General features: G+C 44.6%; 1 protein-coding gene across 9 annotated transcripts in view; it reads right to left on the reverse strand.

Annotated features, from left to right (window-relative positions):
* myo9ab (myosin IXAb) overlaps positions 1 to 21,048 on the reverse strand; it is a 234,826-nt gene that overhangs the window by 152,767 nt on the left and 61,011 nt on the right. For 4 of the 9 annotated variants that reach the window (XM_029758350.1, XM_029758349.1, XM_029758348.1 and 1 more), the window contains exons 1-2: positions 12,556 to 13,655; positions 2,196 to 3,204 (exon numbers count right to left, since the gene is read on the reverse strand). In XM_029758350.1, coding sequence (XP_029614210.1) covers positions 2,196 to 3,204; positions 12,556 to 12,581 — 1,035 coding nt within the window. In that variant the 5' untranslated portion in view covers positions 12,582 to 13,655. Of the gene's footprint in view, positions 1 to 2,195; positions 3,205 to 12,026; positions 13,657 to 21,048 lie in introns of those variants that run through there. The other 5 variants (XM_029758342.1, XM_029758343.1, XM_029758341.1 and 2 more) reach the window with 3 other exon arrangements.

The following is a 21,048-nucleotide window of genomic DNA, read 5'->3' on the forward strand; positions in this document are numbered from 1 at the left end:
GTACCTTGGGGAAACTTCCGCCCCAGAGCGATACATTCTCCACTCGATACAGCTGCTACTCATATCAAAGAGAGACTGGGATGTTCAGCTGGTTAAGAGAAAAAATTGCATGTCATCACTATCGGCTTCAAAATATTTATTCAAGGTCTGTTATCTTCTGCTTATAGACTTGGAAGTAGGAGACCAATAGCCTACAAAAGCATATTGTAGAAAACAAAAAAACAGAAGAGCTGCCATTGGAATTGAGAGCCGGACAGGTGTTCATATTCATCCATGTGAAATATCTACACCTAGTAACTGGTTCACAGTGACGTATTACATGCCTGGAGGATACCAGAACTGGTGAACAAGCCTTAGATAACAACAGAGTTATGAGCTAACACAAGATTCAACGTTCAAAGCCCTTTTAAAGGATACTAAAAATAAAAAGGTACATTTCTCTCTATTCTCTTTCAACAGAAGACTCGAATAAGGTCTTATAAAAATGTATTTATGATTTCCCGCTTATCCCTAACTAACCAGATCGAGGCCTGCTTTGCAGCATTGGGTCCACATGTGAAGCACATGGTGAGTGTGCACATTCTACCATGACCCCGCTGTATGTGCAGCAGTCTTCTTGTGTCGTGACTCGTGGCAGACAAAATGGCCGCTGGAAAACAACAATCTCGACAAAGAGGCTCCTGTTGCAGCCAATCACTTTGTAACGAGCACTGAAAGGCAGTCACAAATCAGACTTGAGTAAAATTAGTGTGCCCTTTAGTAGTCCTTGGCTTTTTTTTATACATCAAAATCTAAATGCATAAATCGACTCCTAATCCCATCTGGATTAAGCCATGCTGCATTAAGGTTTTCTGAAGAGCTGTAAAATGTCCAAGCACGGTTTCTAGGTCAACAACGTATATAAGCATCAGCTCATATGTTGCAATAGCAGATAAATATAGGTTCTGCATGTCGAGGCATTCCAATCTCTATTTAAAACATGTCTCTATTTAAAACATGTCTATAATCCACGGTGACATGCTTTGTCTCATGCTTAAATACACATGGCTGCTAGTAAAATAACATCTATACTGGGCTTTCATGTTGCACTTCCTCCCTGTAACCATGACCTATAATTCACAACACATAGTTCTGCGTTTGTACTTCTGTATGCAGCACAGTGAGCACCCCCCACTTCCCTATGTCTTACTGTCAAGCAAGCTGCCAATCATTTGTCTCATTTACAGTTATGCTGGACAGCGTATACTATACGACTTCTAAAATCTTAACTTGGGACGTGCTCACATTTCCAGATATTCTTTCACTCAACCCCAGGATGAGGGCGCTCACATTACACAATGATTCTCTAGCTGATCCTGCCCTGCATTTGGTACGTCAGGCCAGGTCACAGTTGTAAATGAGAACTTGTTCTCAACTGGCCTACCTGGTTAAATAAAGGTGAACATTTTTTTTATTTTTTATAAATAGGTCGCAGCTTCACCAATCTGTCTTCCAACACCTCGGCCCACACGGTGCGTGTTGTTGTTGCTTTCCTCTTCGCCATCATTGTTTTGGTCTTGCTGAGTGCTCATTGGCTATTGGCAGTAGTCCTTGCCCAACCGCGTCGTAGCACTGCTCATACTACAAGATGCACGACCTACATTTCTGAAATGTCCTAAAATGTAAAAAAAAATAATAATAATAAAATATTTTTAAATTTTTTTTTATTTATTTATTTATTTATTTTTAAATCGGGACATCCGACAGGGGTCTGGAGAACTGAACAGCCATTATCGGTGAGTCCCAACGTACTGACCCTAACCCAAGTTCATAGGATTTCACCCCGATCATGAAAATTCATCTGGGACGGCCAAAAACATGTGGGGCGAAATCATGAAGTGTATACCTGGCATTAATTCAAGTCTCAAGGAAGAGGATATCACTACCTGAGGCCAAGGATGGGATAAAGAAGGATGAGACAGTAAGACATGAGAATTTAGGCTAAAGTCGCGACCACTAGTTTATCCTCATTTCATTTGATATTTAACCCCTCTACCTGTCTTTCTAGCACCACCCAGTCAGCAGCCATATTTCACAAAACATCGATCACATTCGCACTCGTGTATGTAGAGTTGGAGCCTCTCCCACACACACACACACACACACACACAATATTAAAACCCCACAACCAGTCAACAAACCAATCAAGTCCTTACCTCTAACACAGGCCCCGCCCCCAGGATGATCTGCTCCACCCCGCTGGCAAATCCCTTCTGGCTGAGGGCGGTCAGGTGATGAATCAGGAAGTTGGTGCTCTGGGTCTTCCCCGAGCCGCTCTCGCCGGATATGACGATGCACTGGTTCCTCCGTCGCTGCAGCATGGCGTGGTAGGCCACGTCCGCCACCGCGTAGATGTGCGGCTCCAGCTTGCCCAACGCGTGGTTGTCATACATCTTGACATACTTGGGGTTATAGATGGGTAGGAACTGGAAAGGGTTAATGACGATGAGGATGGAGCCTACGTAGGTGTAGATCTTCTCCTGACGGAAGCGTGCGCGCAGGCTCTCCAGCAGGGCGCGCTCCGTCAGCTCGGGGAGAGCGCACAGGTCGGAAGGGTGCTCGCCCCCTGCGGGCTGGGGCAGGAAACCCCGTTCCACCATGCGGCGGCGCTCCTCGGTCACAAGCAGCCACATCTGGAGACTCCCCCCATAATGGATGGAGCCGTCCAGGTTCTTCTCGCGGAGCAGGAAGCGGTAGTCCTCGCCACTGCCCAGGCCGCAGCGGTTTTCCAGGGCGTTGCGGGGCCACAGCATCATCCGCTGGACGGGGCAGTCGCTGGGGTTGAGGATCCACTCCTCCCCGCCGAACTCCTTCACCTCAGCTAACACGTAGCATTTGGTGCCGTCCAGGCTCAGGCGCTCCAGCAAGCGCTCGATGGCCTCGGCAGCCGTGGTGCTCTTGCGGGCGCCCACGGGGCAGTAGATGGTTCCCTCGGCCAGGGCGCCCGGGTAGACGCGCAGGGTGAACTCCTGGTCCTCCAGGCGCCGCCGCATGCTGCCGCTAGCCGTGTTAGCCGCCACATTGGCGTTAGCGTTGGTGCTAGCATAGCCGCAGCTGGCATCTTGAAGGCTCATACTGGAGCAGCAGGTCCCATCAGCGCTGGCTGCCGCTGCTGCTGCTGGGAGTTCTTCTCTGGGCCCGGGGGACTGACTCAGGACATTCCAGCTGAGAAGAGAAGAAAAAAATTATAAATATATATATAGGAAAGCAGAGAGAAAAGTTAGGAGGCAGGATTGATACAGTATAGATGAACAACAATGGCGGAGAGGTTATAGATAGTACATTTTATGTGTCACAGGCTTTTTGTGTGTCAAATTCAAAATAACTGGTATCTTGTTTTAGAGAAGGTCACAAAACAGACAGCAAAACCATGTAACGCCAGATAAAAAAATTAAAAAAGTACGAGTGTTACAAATTTCTAAGCCACTGGGCCTGGTTTATCTGAGCCACGGACCGTGTGTGTGCTAATCCCAGTGTCCTTGTGCCAAGATTAACAGCTGCCAGCGTCCACACAGAAGTGTCTCTAATGAGAACACAATGGCTTAATTCACCACTTCCCTGTTGATACTGGATAGACCGAGTGCTCTCCACGGGCCACCATTCACCACAGAGAACACTGTACAGTACAGAGGCTAAACTACGCTTAGCGACTAGCATGTCAAAAGAAAATATTCGAACTCCACAGCTAAGGCGTAGGAGACCGACGGCAAAAACAATCGCTGACATCAACGGTCATTTACATATCCGTTTATTTAACCAGGTGAGTCCTATCGAGACATCTCTCATCAATGGAGCCAACATTTAGGAAAAATACTATGCAAGACTTGTGGCGAATTGTTCGCTTAAATGAAATACTGAGAGACGAAGAATTTAGACCGAGGGCATTAGTTTTGATCAGATTCGCTTTATCTTCATCACATGGTTGATTAGCTGAGGGCATTTCCACGTAAAGGATCCATGAGCATGTCGAATTAGGTGTCAAATGAAAGCGAACAGTCTATATGTTTTTTAAATTAAGGCATATATAAAATGTTCAACCATTTTCCATCCTAAAAATTAGGAACAAGCAAAGACTTTGATTTCTAGTCAAACAGATGGAAAAGGGGTTTTTAGACACCATCTTACCAAGAAAAGTCTTAAGGTATTAGAAATACATCTAATCATGTTGAAGACCCCTACCAACTAATATCAACACATATTTAGTTCTGCATTCTGTAAGAAACATTGCCTTGTATATCCCGTTACCAAACCCCCACTTATCTTTTCTCTCCCTCATGAGGAGGGAGGATAATTCACATTAATAGAAGTAACAAGTAAAGGTAGACCTAGCAATTAGGCAGTGTTTTTACTGAAATCAATTTTATTTATGAATTATGAAGTGATTAAAAGTCAGAATTCAGATCCCTTGCCATGCAAACAAGAAATCGAAAGGACAGGTGTAACAGTGTAGGTTCCGTCCCTCTCTTCGCCCCAACCCGGGCTCGAACCAGGGACCCTTGCACACATCAACAACTGACACCCCACGAAGCATCGTTACCCATCGCGCCACAAAAGCCGCGGCCCTTGCAACGCAAGGGGAAACCCTACTTCAAGTCTCAGAGCGAGTGACGTCACTGATTGAAACACTATTAGCGCGCACCACCGCTAACCAACTAGCCATTTCACATCGGTTACACAGGCACCGGACTATCAGAACAAACTCAAAGGTTAATGGCTTCACAACATTAGGCCTCAAAGCAACAACTACGAAGCAGTACAGTGTGTTTCCAGGAACTACCATCTCTATTTACAGGTGTAGGTTTTCACTCAGCTTAGAGAAATGAGCGTGTCATTTGTACATGGAAATACCCTCAGGGGAGAGAGAGAGATCTGATCTGCTTTTCTTTAGATTGAGCCTCAAAAGTAGAGTGGATGTCATAAGCACTAAGCCCCTCTCCGCATTAGCGCATCTCTTTCTACAGTATGTATTCTCTCGCAGCCTCTTTTGTCTCTCTTGATTTTAGCCTCCCCTTCCCACTCTTTTCTTGCTCTTCAATTGCCTTGTTTGCTCCTGCAGTTGGCAGCAGGCCAGCTGCTCTCTCAGGTGCCTGTCCGTCTGACTGTCTGTCTGTCCGTCTCATCTGAACTGTGCAGCTGTGTCTCCATTGTCTGGAGCGATCTGCGTCTGCAGCATCGCGGGTCGCCTCTCATCACACAGACAGGAGGAGAGAGCGAAAGTGAGCGGGAGATTAACAGAGACAACATGAGAGAGGGGGATATACAGGGAGGAGGGTAGAATGAGGGAGTTTCAGAGGAGAGAAATGGAAAGTGATAGAATAATAGAGAGAGACATGACAGGGATGCGGCTTAAGACCCACCCACTTCAACATATATATCAACGAATTGGCGAGGGCACTAGTACAGTCTGCAGCACCTGGCCTCACCCTACTAGAATCTGAAGTCAAGTGTCTAATGTTTGCTGATGTTCTGGTGCTTCTGTCACCAACCAAGGAGGGCAAACAGCAGCACCTAGATCTTCTGCACAGATTCTGCCAGACCTGGGCCCTGACAGTAAATCTCTAATGGTGTTCCAAAAAAGGTCTTGTCACCAGGACCACAAATACAAATTCCATCTAGACACTACTGCCCTAAAGCACACAAAAAAACAATGCATACCTTGGCCTAAACATCAGCGGCACAGGTAACTTCCACAAAGCTGTGAACAATCTGAGAGACAAGGCAAGAAGGGCATTCTATGCCATCAAAAGGAACATACTAATTAGGATCTGGCTAAAAATACTTGAATCAGTTATAGAACCCATTGCCCTTTATGGTTGTGAGGTCTGGGGTCCGCTCACCAACCAAGAATTCACAAAAGAAAATGGGACAAACAGCAAATTGAGACTCTGCATGCAGAATTCTGCAAAAATATCCTCTGTGTACAACGTAAAACACCAAATAATGCATGCAGAGCAGAATTAGGCCGATACCCGCTAATTAACAAAATCCAGAAAAGAGCCATTAAATTCTACAACCACTTAAAAGGAAGCGATTCCCAAACCTTCCATAACAAAGCCATCACCTACAGAAAGATGCACCTGGAGAAGAGTCCCCTAAGCAAGCTGGTCCTGGGGCTCTGTTCAAACACAAACAGACCCCACAGAGCCTCAGGACAGCAACACAATTAGACCTAACCAAATCATGAGAAAACTAAAATAATTACTTGACACATTGGAAAGAATTCACAAAAAAACAGAGCAAACTAGAATGTTATTTGGCCCTAAACAGAGAGTACACAGTGGCAGAATACCTGACCACCGTGACTGACCCAAACTTAAAGAAAGATTTGACTATGCACAGACTCAGTGAGCATAGCCTTGCTATTGAGAAAGGTCGCCGTAGGCAGACCTGGCTCTCAAGAGAAGAGAGGCTATGTGCACACTGCCCACAAAATGAGGTGGAAAGTGAGCTGCACTTCCTAACGTCCTGCCAAATGTATGACCATATTAGAGACACATATTTCCCTCAGATTACACAGATAAACAAATAATTTGAAAACAAACCCAATTTTGATAAACTCCCATATCTACTGGGTGAAATATGACCTTTTGCCACAACAAAAGGGCAACCAGTGAAGAACAAACACCATTGGAAATACAGCCCATATTTATGTTTATGTATTTTACTTTTTGTACTTTAACCATTTGCACATTGTTACAACACTGTATATGTACATAATATGACATTTGAAATGTCTTTATTCTTTTGGAACTTCTGTGAGTGTAATGTTTACTGTTCATTTTTATTGTTTATTATCTACTTCACTTACTTTGGAAATGTTAACATGTGTTTCCCATGCCAATAAAGCCCCTAGAATTGAATTGAAAGAGAGAGTGAAGAGATGTAAAGAAGACCACTTCAGCACAGCATCATAAAAACATAGTCCGTCTGCTTGCCTCAGGGACCTGTTGCACGCTGCAGTCTCAAGGCAGACAACAAGGAGAAAGAGAGGCCTCCCAGAGAGACACACTGACAGCCTGCTGATGAGCAACGTTCCCACCATTCTGTTGTTTGTTCATTAAAAAAAAATGTCTGGTTTGCCTTCGCTCAGCGCTCCTTGAGCTACGTCACGACGCCCATCTACTGTGCAGTAACATGGGAGGCCCTGTCAATAGCCTCCATCAACCCTGCTCAGTGAGTCATTACTGGGGCTAAGTGAGTTCTGAGTGTTGCCAACACGTCCAGTTGTCTAGGAGAACCCCACATTGGGGATAGAGATTTGTCAATGAGGATGGATGACAGGGAGTAGTAAAGGGGGAGAGAGAGCGAGCGAGCGAGCATGCAGCTGGTTACTGATAAACAACTGGGGTATACCACTCATATCTCTGTCCTCGTCTAAGCATAGTATTTACATTGTTCAGGCATACGTCACAATTACTCTGAAGTTATTTCATTTTTTAACCCCTTTTTCTCCCCAATTTTGTTGTATCCAATTGGTAGTTACAGTCTTGTCTCATCGCTGCAACTCCCGTACGGACTCGGGAGAGGCGAAGGTCGAGAGCCGTGTGTCCTCCGAAACACAACCAAGCCGCATTGCTTCTTGACACAATGCCCGCTTAACCTGGAAGCCAGCCGCACCAATGTCTCAGAGGAAACACCGTACACCTGGCCTGGTGTCAGTGTGCACTGCGCCCGGCCCGCCTCGGGAGTCGCTAGTGCGCGACGGGACAAGGACATCCCTACCAGCCAAACCCTTCCCTAACGACTCTAGTGCGCCGCCCCATTGGTCTCCCGGTCGCTGCTGCGACTGATGCAATGACTTAAACCACTGCGCCACTCAGGAGGCTACTCTAAAGTTGTAAATGCTAGCTTGGACGAGTAGTGTAGTTACAGTGCCTTGCGAAAGTATTCGGCCCCCTTGAACTTTGACCTTTTGCCACATTTCAGGCTTCAAACATAAAGATATAAAACTGTATTTTTTTGTGAAGAATCAACAACAAGTGGGACACAATCATGAAGTGGAACGAAATTTATTGGATATTTCAAACTTTTTTAACAAATAAAAAACGGAAAAATTGGGCGTGCAAAATGATTCAGCCCCCTTAAGTTAATACTTTGTAGCGCCACCTTTTGCTGCGATTACAGCTGTAAGTCGCTTTGGGTATGTCTATCAGTTTTGCACATCGAGAGACTGAAATTTTTGCCCATTCCTCCTTGCAAAACAGCTTGAGCTCAGTGAGGTTGGATGGAGAGCGTTTGTGAACAGCAGTTTTCAGTTCTTTCCACAGATTCTCGATTGGATTCAGGTCTGGACTTTGACTTGGCCATTCTAACACCTGGATATGTTTATTTGTGAACCATTCCATTGTAGATTTTGCTTTATGTTTTGGATCATTGTCTTGTTGGAAGACAAATCTCCGTCCCAGTCTCAGGTCTTTTGCAGACTCCATCAGGTTTTCTTCCAGAATAGTCCTGTATTTGGCTCCATCCATCTTCCCATCAAGTTTAACCATCTTCCCTGCCCCTGCTGAAGAAAAGCAGGCCCAAACCATGATGCTGCCACCACCATGTTTGACAGTGGGGATGGTGTGTTCAAGGTGATGAGCTGTGTTGCTTTTACGCCAAACATAACGTTTTGCATTGTTGCCAAAAAGTTCGATTTTGGTTTCATCTGACCAGAGCACCTTCTTCCACATGTTTGGTGTGTCTCCCAGGTGGCTAGTGGCAAACTTTAAACGACACTTTTTATGGATATCTTTAAGAAATGGCTTTCTTCTTGCCACTCTTCCATAAAGGCCAGATTTGTGCAGTATACGACTGATTGTTGTCCTATGGACAGAGTCTCCCACCTCAGCTGTAGATCTCTGCAGTTCATCCAGAGTGATCATGGGCCTCTTGGCTGCATCTCTGATCAGTCTTCTCCTTGTATGAGCTGAAAGTTTAGAGGGACGGCCGGGTCTTCGTAGATTTGCAGTGGTCTGATACTCCTTCCATTTCAATATTATCGCTTGCACAGTGCTCCTTGGGATGTTTAAAGCTTGGGAAATCTTTTTGTATCCAAATCCGGCTTTAAACTTCTCCACAACAGTATCTCGGACCTGCCTGGTGTGTTCCTTGTTCTTCATGATGCTCTCTGCGCTTTAAACGGACCTCAGACTATCACAGAGCAGGTGCATTTATACGGAGACTTGATTACACACAGGTGGATTCTATTTATCATCATTAGTCATTTAGGTCAACATTGGACCAATTTTTCAGTTTTTATTTGTTAAAAAAGTTTGAAATATCCAATCAATTTCGTTCCACTTCATAATTGTGTCCCACTTGTTGTTGATTCTTCACAAAAAATTACAGTTTTATATCTTTATGTTTGAAGCCTGAAATGTGGCAAAAGGTCGAAAAGTTCAAGGGGGCCGAATACTTTCGCAAGGCACTGTAGGTGAGCATATAGCCTCATGCAAAATGTGATGAGATTGTGCAGTAACAAAAAAAGCCCAAGCCTGAGCCTGAAGAGAGACAAGGGGTCTCGGAGAGAAAAATGAAATAAATAAAATACCCATGCAAAGTTAAATCCTGCAGCAAAGAAATAAAATTAAAAAGGAGAAAAATCTGTCAATTGAGCCACACTCCTAAACTTGGCTCCTGGGTGCACTGAAAGGAGATGACACTGACTCCATCCAACCATAGCAACCTAGCTGCCCGCCCTCAGGGAGTGGGAGAACAGAAAATCACGGAACTCCATATATGACAGTAAACCACACCACTCTAGCCTGGAGACTGGAGAGAGGTTGGCCTGACCTTTCCTGCCTACAGGAGCCACAGCATGGGCGGAAATAGAGACAGTCAGTCCGACGCTGGGGAGTGAATAGACCCGGATACGATAAGACTGGGAGGCTGGTGGGCCTTGATAAAACAGGCAGCAGTCACCAGAGCCAACAGAAAGATGTCTGGGCAGTAGGCAGGGTCGCGGTTGATGGATGGACCGAAAGGTCAGAGGTCAGGTTAAGGAGCTAAGGGGACATACCAGCTCAGGCCCCGACAGGCTCCCAATGCAGATAACACGGTTGATAGCACCTAGCTCACCACTGCTTGGGATTTACTCCATTTACTGTCAGGCACCTCTGTGGCCAGCTCTGTGCAGTGGAGGTGAGGTCACTCCAGCCTGGAGTGCTGGTGCTGGACAGGTGGTGGTCCAACCCAAGCCTGAGGGACAGAGAAAGCTGCGCGGTGACAAAGACCTTGTCAAGGAGATTGAAGCTTCTACCCCCAAGCCATAAGACTGCTAAATAGTTAACCAATAGCTATATGCTCTGACCCTTTTTGCACTGACTCTTGACTCATCACATAATGTGCTGTTACTGTTTATTATCTATCCTGTTGCCTAGTCACTTTACCCCCTACCTACATGTACATATCTACCTCAATTACCTCATACCCCTGCACATCGACTATGTACCAGTACCCCGTGTATATAGCCACGTTATCATTACTCATTGTGTATTTATTACTCTATTTTTGTTTTCTCTCTCTGCATTGATGGAAAGGACCGTAAGTAAGCATGTCACTGTTAGTCTACACCTGTTGTTTACGAAGCATGTCACAAATAACATTCGATTTGATTCAGAGCCCAGCGCTCACAGTTCCTACGGAGCTCGAGCCGATTACAATGACCGCACTGCTAACCAATACAGGTAGGGGAGGAAGAGAACGAGTGGGATGCATGTTTGTTTTGTCTTGTTTTGTCACAGTTCAGTCAATGTAGCTGACAGCGTGGGGTAGATAACATAGAGATAACGTTGAGCCGAAGCTCTTATGTGGATGGGGGATCCCCATTGATGTGGCTGTAGGCATGAGGGCCATAAACCGAGAGACATAAAGAAAGCTCTTAATGAAAAAAGGAGCCCATTTATCTGACAACTGACAGGGTCAGTTCACCACTAGGTCACGGGGGGGGGGGGGGGGTTCTTAGCTGTTGCTCAGGTCCTGCTTTCACAAGGAACATTGTGTGTGTGTGTGTGTGTGTGTGTGTGTGTGTGTGTGTGTGTGTGCGCGAGACAGAGACAGACCAACAGAAAGAGACAGACCGACAGAAAGAAATGGACAGAAAGAGAAAAAGAGACAGGAATCCCCAACCACACTAGGCTGTTACCAGAATGTCTGGCCAAAGAAAAAACCCAGATTTCAACTAACCACCAACTGAAATTCAGAGTCATCCTGCACTTCCGTCTCTCCTTCAGTAACATCAGCCCGTTCAGTTTGTGTTCTCACCCATACAACTTCTGCATGCCACAGCCTCACACATCAACCTTTTTTGAAAGAAAAAGGCTACTTTTACATTTAGTGAAATACAGTAAGAGGTTGACATTTACATTTGCTTATTGAAATGTTTGATCAAAATCCCTGACCACAGAAGATCCCTTACTCACACACACACTTCAATAATCTTCATATACTTTCACGCACTCCTAAAAATAAAATGTGGTTTCTGATAACATGCAGACTGACATTGCTGTATTCTTCATCTAGGTCTACTTGACACCAAAATGATGGATTTCCAACCCAAACCTTTTCAACTCTCCTTGACAAACCCATTTTCAAGCAGAGGTTGGAACCAAAATGATTTTCAAATCGTTTTGTTCCAAACAGAACCATCCTTTTTTTCATTCCACTATTCCGATCAGCAAAATAAAGTTTGGAACCGGTTCGAACCCCAAAAAAGTAACGGTTTATATTGTTCCTTTCTGTTCCTTTTTAAACCTTTTTTACATTTAGCTCGACATTAAATTACTTCACCAATTAGTGTGGATAGAGGAGTTTGCTATGGAGCGGGCAAGCGATAGTTGTTAACATGCATTGGACAGAGGAGTGTAGGGCACGAGATGCGACTGGAATTTTGCGAGAGAGAGTGAAGGAAGCTTTGCTTGAAGTGCTGGGCATCTTGTAGCTAGCTAGCTAACAAGCGCGTGTGTGCAGAGGGACACCAGAATGAAAATAAAAACACGTCTTACCTTTTTGTAGTTAATAAATCCAATGTGAAACATGACAACTATAGTATCCTTAACTAGCATTGAAAAAGTGAATCCATTCTTCTCTAAATAAAAATCCCTCTTCCTAATTTCACGCACGCACAGGCAAAGAGTTTAGCTGTCAGGCAGATTGTCATAAGTGACAGAGTGAGGGCTTTGCATAGGCGCATCGTTGCATTTTTTTGTGAGTCCCCAAAAATATATCCCAGAACCCAAAAGAACGTTATTAACTGGTTGCCATGCCTTCAAAATAACGGTTCTGTTCCGGAACACTATAAATCACCTTCGTTCCCAGTTCTCATTCTGTTCCTCGAAAAATGACGTTCTTTTCCAGTTTTGTTCCCTGAACCGGTTCCAACCCCGGTTTTCAAAGAAGAACAAAGTCCTATAGCCCTTGCAAACTGCTACACTTGTCCCTTGAGTGAGGTCATACAGTACTTATCAAGATAAATCATCAAAATGATTTGGCCTTGTGATAGGCAGCAATAGACAAAGTTCCAGCTCCACTTACCCTTTGACCTGCAGGGTAACAGGCATGAGCCAACGAGAGGAACGTGAACCCTGCAGTTACAACCAACCACACAGCTCAACAAGACAAATCCTGCTGGAGTTCAACGGAAAATCGTCTCAGAGAGCAGTCTGACGTTGGTTGGGAATGAGAACGTACTAGAATACAGCAGTGATGATATTAGCCTCAGACATTGTCGGGAGCGTGTTGGGAGTTTACGGGAAGATGAAGTTCTGTTGTACAGTTTACGGAGGTCTTTAGGAGGTAAAAAGGCCTTCAAAGACTTAGGCTTCCAGGGAATGTCCGATGAGCATGTGAGCAGGAGAGAATTCCTGAATCCATCAGACTAGCACGGTTCACAGGAACTACTGCATACACACATCTTCCTGAATTCCTGAATCCATCAGACTAGCACGGTTCACAGGAACTACTGCATACACACATCTTCCTGAATTCCTGAATCCATCAGACTAGCACGTTTCACAGGAACTACTGCATACACACATCTTCCTGAATTCCTGAATCCATCAGACTAGCACGGTTCACAGGAACTACTGCATACACACATCTTCCAGGAATTCCGTGCGTGGGGAAAGACTGCAGAGTCATTCAGAGTAGGAGAGTGTGTGTTTGAAGTATGTATGTAGAATGCGTGTCATCTCCAAAGGAAGGACAAAGTCAAAGATTCCGTAGCCAATCTTGCTTAGTTCAGAATGTCCGTAGTGACTAGAGATCCACAGAGGATGGTCAATGAAGTGACCTTGCATTGAATCTTGAAGAAACACTCCTTTGACGCAGCTCTCGACCAAGGAACTCAGACAATAACTCCAATTTTAGCATGAGAGAAGTCAACATCCTTAACCAACTCCAGTCCAATGTAGAATGACAAAAATCCAGAAACACAGATTGTGTACAAATGAGAGATTGCTTTCAAATAAAAAAAGAGATCCTCACTGGTCAAAATCAGACCGCCATGAGGACATTCTCATCTGCAAAACAGACACGCAGCCTTTTCCCCCACGTCCCTCCTTCACTGCTGCACTCCTTTTCTCCCTCTTTCTCTCTCTCTCTCTCTCTACCTCAGCCCTCTGTCCAGGGAATGACAGGGAAGTGAGCGTTTGTGTGTGGGGTTTGGCAGCAGAGCTGGAGGGAAAGGGGGAGGAGAGGAGAGGGGGAGGGGATGAGAGGGAGATCTGTTGTTTCCTGAAATCTGATCGCAGCCAGAGAGAGCGAGGGAGAAAGTGTGGTGTGACTAGGAGGAAAGTGGGAGAGAGAGAGAGAGGGAGGGGGGACATGGAGGAGAGATGTTATCAAAGACTTAGGGTGGGTAAGACAGGGGGAACGACGGAAATTGTGTGGCACGTGTGTGTGTGGCCGTCTGCTTGTGCTCTTGCAAGAGCAAAGAAATGTGCACACGTGTGTGTGTGTGTGTGTGCACGCTTGTGTGTGTGTCTGCACACACGCACACTGAGCCCCAGCCCAGCCGGTCGATAGATCTGGGGAGTGAGTGTGTGACAAAGACATGGTGCAGAGCAACAGAGCAGCCTCCCTTCTGTGCTACTACAGTACCACACTCCCCAGGAGATATGACATCACCCTGGCCTAGCTTGGCCTCAGCCCTGGCTGTGCGGCTCACTGGCTGACACAGCTCCACTCCACAGTACCCCCCCCCCCCCCCCCAATCGACAGCATGATCCACCTCCACCCAAACAAACACTCACTCCCTCTCTTTACCACATGACCCACACCACCACGCCTTCAAGATGAAATCCTTAATGGTGAAACTGCCACGTCTGTTTCGGATATGACAACAACAAAAAAGTTACTGCAAACAGCGAACGCAGATTTTTTTCTCCCCTCTTGACATCATTGCCCGCGTGATAGAACAGCAGAATAGGTACTGCAATTGTTTTTAATCCACTGCTAGACACACCTCACTTCCGATTCGTCCACAAAACAAAAAACGACAACAAAAATGTGCTGGGGGCGGAGAGTGGCGCCGTTTCCCCTTATGGAAAGCCCACTGTGATGTATTGTATGGATTTAAGCCCCCTCCCCTCATCCTCCCAGTATCAGACACCATCTCTCTTTCTAAGGCCCAACACAGAAGCGCCCTTTCCTTCTCGGACCTCCATCCCTCGCTCTCACTCTCGTGGTCTCATAGCAAACCGCAAGTCATTCTCTTTCTCCATCTCTAGACTTGGTTGTCTTTTCTTGTCCCCTCATCCCTTAGCTTTGTTTACTCTCCAGTCTAGTCCTCCCCCTACTTATAGTGGTGGAGAGAATACAGTAACTCCCAACATGGGTCATGTATACAGTCAGTTTAAATAGATTAGTTTAAATAGCCAGTTTGGCTCTCTGACGACCATAGCCAGAGGAAAAGTGAAATGACAGTAATGATTAAAGGGTCGTTCTGTTTGATTTCTATCACTTTTTGCCCTTTTGATTTGAACAAAACATTTTATACATATTTGCCCATGGTATAAGTGATCAGAAAGTCACTTTTTGGAGCTGAATGCCAAGAATATTTAGGAGATCGCGGTGCTCCAAGTTGACCCATTTTTTTATGCCCACACCCTATTATAAAGACATACACTACATGGCCAAAAGGATGTGGACACCTGTTCATCGAACATCTCATTCTAAAATCATGGGCGTTAATATGGAGTTTGTCCCCCTCTTTGCTGCTATACCCTCCAATCTTCTGGAAAGGCTTTCAACTAGATGCTGGAACATTCCTGCAGGGACTTGCTTCCATTCAGCCACTAGAGCATTAGTGATGTCGGGCACTGATGTTTGACAATTAGGCATGGCCCTCAGTCTGCGTTCCAATTCATCACAAAGGTGTTCGATGGGGTTGAGGTCATGGCTCTGTGCAGGCCAGCTCGACAAACCATTTTTGTATGGACCTCGCTTTGTGCATGGGGGCATTGTCATGCTGAAACAGGAAAGGGCCTTCCCCAAACAGTTGCCACAAAGTTGGAAGCACAGAATCATAGAGAATGCCATTGTATGCTGTAGCGTTAAGATTTCCCTTCACTGGAACTAAGGGGCCTAGCCCGGACCATGAAAAACAGCCTCAGACCATTATTCGTCCTCCACCAAACTTTACAGTTGGCACTATGCATTCGGGCAGGTAGCATTCTCCTGGCATCTGCCAAACCCAGATTCGTCCGTCGGACTGCCAGATGGTGAAGCGTGATTCATCACTCCAGAGAATGCATTTCTACTGCTCCAGAGTCCAATGGCGGTGCGCTTTACACCACTCCAGCTGACGCTTGGCATTGCGCATGGTGATCTTTGGCTTGTGTGCTGCGGCTGCTCGGCCACGGAAAACTATTTCATGAAGCTCCCGACTAACAGTTTTTGTGCTGACGTTGCTTCCAGAGGCAGTTTGGAACTCGGTCGTGAGTGTTGCAACCGAGGACAGATCATTTTTATGCGCTACACGCCTAACACTTCGCGGCTGAGCCTAACACTTCGCGGCTGAGCCGTTATTGCTCTTAGATGTTTCCACTTCACAATAACAGCACTTACAGCTGACCAGGGCAGCTCTAGCAGGGCAGAAATTTGACTAACTGACTTGGAAAGGTAGCATCCTATGACGGTGCCACGTTGAAAGTCACTGAGCTCTTCAGTTAGGCCATTCTATGGCCAATGTAATCCTATGAAGATTGCACAGCTGTTTGTGCTCGATTTTATACACCAGTCAGCAATGGGTATTGCTGAAATAGCCAAATCCACTAATTTGTATGTATAGTGTGTGAACACATTATCATCTGACATGGAATATCTATGGAATTGTGCAGCCTGCCAAAATAACTAAGGTATTTTCTGATTTGAAAAATAATTAAAAACACCAACATGTGTTTTTATCTTTTTAAGAAACTCACCTATCAGCAGTAGAAAGTGAAAGGTTTGGGGTGAGCTTGGGATGGGTTGGCCTTCTCCTCCACCTAGTCCTCAAGATCCAGAGAGGTATCAATTATCATTGATTTAAAAAGTCCCATTAAAGTCTACAGAAATTACTACAGACCCAAACTGTATTTTTAATGGTAAAAGGAAACCTGGCACAGGAAAAAGTCACTTTACTGATTTTTTTACTGTCCAAATGAAGATGACCCAAAGTTCATTAACGACCTTACACTATCTCAATGTAACAGGAATATTATATGAGGCGGGGTGATTTTAACCGTGTGCGGGATGCAATTTTAGACAAGTCATCAACTACATCCTCTTCCTAACATGTCGAAGGTATTAAAACCACAACATCAAAAGAGATGGGTCTGTGTGAACTGTGGAGATAAACGTCCAACTGAAAGAGGATATGCCGATTACTCTCACATCCACAACTCATATTCAAGAATGGACTTTTCTATTGTAAAATGTTCTTTCATTGACTGTTTCTGAATGTATATATTCCTACAATAATTACGGACCATAGCCATTTGTCCTTTATGTTTAAGATCAAAGATCTTATGCCAATAGTAAAAACATGGCGATTCAACACAATGTTACTTGGGAGATATATGAGGGAACACTCCTTATTTCAACACACAGATAACACGTTTTTGGAAATACATTTATGCCCCTACTTTCTTTTTAAAAGATATCTGTGACCAACAGATGCATATCTGTATTCCCAGTCATGTGAAAGCCATAGATTAGGGCCTAATGAATTTATTTAAATTGACTGATTTCCTTATATGAACTGTAACTCAGTCAAATCATTGACATTGTAGCATATTTTTATGTTCAGTATATTTCAGAATGTATTTTGAAAATACATATACATTTTCTGATGCAATGTGATATACTGTATATATTTAAGCAATAAGGCACGAGGGGGTGTGGTATATGGCCAATATTTCACGGCTAAGGGCTGTTCTTGGGCAACATGCAACGCGGAGTATATCACAAACCCCCGAGGTGCCTTATTGCTATTACAAACTGGTTACCAACGTAATTAGAGCAGTAAAAATAAATGGTTTTGTCATACCCATGGTATACATTCTCATATACCACGGCTGTCAGCCAATCAGTATTCAGGGTTCAAACCAACCAGTTTATAAATTGTGATATACATTCCAACCTAATATTACGTATGTAAAATGTATCTAAAATGCATCCAATTTTTTTCTTCGAAAATTAAATTTTAAATGTAGAATTATTTTGGTATGGGGTGTGTGTTACCAATGATGCTAATGATAACCGTGTTCTGGTAAAGATGGAAAGCTTTCCCAAAAACATGAGTGCTACAGAAAAATCTATAACAATACAACGGTCTCTGGCTAGTGCACACTTGTATTAAAGGGTAACTATACCAACATTTTAAATTGGTTTGATTTTTCCCAGACCTCAAAAGTGGTCTCCTGATGTGGACATAGAAAAACAACAAAATTGGATTTTCTATTTAAAAAGTGTGATTGAGAGTGAAAACCTGCATTATATATATTTTTTAATACAGAGTAAACACAGCTTGGGGAAAAATCTAAACGGAATCAGCCAACATCTGGATGACATGTCCACTGTACAGTATACCTATTTTACTGCGATAGATCAATCTAGTATACGTACCAAATGTACATTTTAAAATACTCATTAAGCTTTTAGAACGGCCTGCAGTTGCAGAGCCTCCAAAAAAATGATTGACAGTGAGCATGTTGTACTAGACAAGACAGCTAAATGGCCTGGGGCTAAAGTATCTCGCATAGTCCAACACGTGTACACGCAGTAGTGTTCTAGAATAGATCGCATATGAACATCATAAGCCGTGGCAAAAAAAAAACATCTGAATTAGAGGAAATTTGCTGTAAAACTGAAACATTTTCTGAGCCTCATGTCAAAATGCGTAGAATAGCAGGAGACTTGCTATACAACTGCGCATTTTTCATTATGCCCCATGGCAATATGTGTAGAATTGCAGGAAATTAGCTTAAAAACGGCAACATTTTCTCTCAGCGTCATGGCAAAATGTGTAGAATGGCATGAGAATAGCTATAAAAACTGCTAATTTTTCTCTTTGCCGCATGTACATAGGACCCCGCGAAACTGCAGTACGCGGATCTGCGTTGGTTGGGAATTTTGGGAAGGTGCGCGTTCGGGCTGTGCGTCCCCCACTGATGGTGGTCTCTGAGCTGTGTAGCTATGTCACAATGGGACACTGGACCATCACGTCTGGGAACTCTGAATTACGCTTTATTCTTCCCTGCCTCCACTCCTCCCCTCTGACGTCCCTCTGTGCCCAGACAAGCCAACACTGCCTGGGTGGAATTGACGGATCGATAAGTGCAGTGGAGTGCAGTGAAGTGAGCCATTATTGATCGGTGCTTACGAGAAGAAAATAAAATAAAATCCTCAGGGAGGGAGGGATATTTTATCCAGTCAGAGCTCTCCCTGAGGCCTAGCCTGACGGAGCTGTAGTATACGTACAGAAACACCACTTGAGCCCCGTGAGCAAAATAAGCAGAACACGAATGGGAATAAAACTCACAACCCAGATCTTTGAGTAATCTCTCTGGTTCACCATTTATTTTATTTAACCAGGCAAGTCAGTTAAGAACAAATTGTTATTTACAATGAAGGCCTACCCCGGCCAAACACAGACGACGCTGGGCCAATTGTGCGCCGCCCTATGGAACTCCCAATCACGTCCGGTTGTGATACAGCCTGGATTCGAACCAGGGTCTGTAGTGACGCCTCTAGCACTGAGTGCCTTAAACCACTTAGAGCGCCCAAACAGTTTCAAAATAGATCTCGAGCGAGCCGCTCGTGACACTCATAATAAATCTTCGACATCTGCAGAGAAAAATTAAACACAGTTTCTGCATTTCAACTCAGGCCATCAGCAGTAGGTGAGAAAGGGAATTTTCGCTAAAGCCGCCATTGCAGAACAATGGATCAACCTGCGGCCAGGAGCGTGGAAGGAAAAGGAGGAAACCATAAGCTACATGGTTCAGTGTGGACCAAAAGGCAAAAGGTGCAAGTTTCCCACCGTTCTTCGATTCTGTTTATTATGAATAAGCTAACGAAAACATTGTTACATTTAACGAGGTGGATTTTGTGTGTTCTAATCGAGGCGTGATGGCCTTTCACACCCCTACGCTGTCAGATGAAAACCCAGCTGGGACAGAGGCAAGGACACCTCAGCTCTCCCACCCACGGTTAGCCAAGCCAACAGAAACACTAGCGTGTTTTTAGAGGTAGCTTTCCCGTAACTTCTCCACCCAAACATGAGAGGAACTTGCCACTACTTTGGGTCAGTGATGTGTGGTGAACTTCGGGTTCCAGAGAAGCTAAAATGCTGAAGAAAAGGGATCCAGAGAAGCTACTGTGTAACGCTAAGAAGAAATACAATAATATAGCATACATTCATTGACTTTGGCCAACCGCCATCAAAAGAAAAAGTGGATGCTGTTAAGGCACAGTTATGATATAACAAAACAGTTCTGTAAAACAGTCATTTCAACAATGGCAAGAGACAATTACATTTCTCCATCAGTTTCCTGTTTGTAAAACCTGTGTTCAGTATCATATCATTCCCTGATTTTGGTCCCATACTCAGCCTATAATCAGTATCAGTCCACCTACATGTCAGTTCTCACTCCCATTTGTTTAGTTTTGACCCAATGCAGCCCCGAGCTGAGAAATACTTTTGGACGGACAGCTGCTCATGCACAAATTGTATGCTAGAATTAATGACCAGGCCATTTGGAGAGATCAAAGGGAAGCAAATCTGGCCATAATAACAGACTACACAGTGTTGGAGAGGGCAGAATCAAACATGTCACGACCGGCAGGAGTGTGTGTGTGGTGTCAGGGCTAGTTACTTGACATTGGCTCTGCGGATAGTAACATAGCTTGAGAAGGATGACGTTCTGAATGTCTACCCGTGAAAACAACACATCGCTCACAGGTGCACTACATAAATAGTAGACAGCACTTCAGACATATTCTCTGCTATGGACCCTCCATTCTCTTAGGTTGACTATGCTGGTCTCTGCAGACAGAATAGTTTCCCATCAATGAGTGACCTTCCTTGGTTATGGATGGACAAAAGCAGGTCAGCATCGAAACTAATGCCTGTGAGTGGAAAAGCAGGTTGGCTTTTGTCCTATAGTCTTGTCACTGAGATGAAGTCATTGGCTCTGAGAAGAAAAGACCATCGCCGCAAATATGGCTAGAGCGCCTCAATAAATAGTGGTCTCAAACAACATTGGGCACTGTACAGCGAGAAAAACAAGCAAAACAACCATCCTGTCCACAAGAATTACCCGCAGTGTGCCCTTCCAAAGCATGGAATTTGACAGTCAGCAGAGGGATGTGAAATTACGAGTTTGTCCCCACATTTCGGGCAGATTAACTATAGAGCGAACACGCAACGAAATCTGAAGTGACATCCACTCAGACCAGGGTTTGCGTTAGGAAAATGTGGCGCCAGACAACGTGACCAAAAAGATTTAAATTGACCTGCCATTTGAGAAATGTATGTCATGA

The sequence above is a fragment of the Salmo trutta genome, chromosome 7 (genome assembly GCF_901001165.1).
Source record: "Salmo trutta chromosome 7, fSalTru1.1, whole genome shotgun sequence".
NCBI classification, from domain to species: Eukaryota; Metazoa; Chordata; class Actinopteri; order Salmoniformes; family Salmonidae; genus Salmo; species Salmo trutta.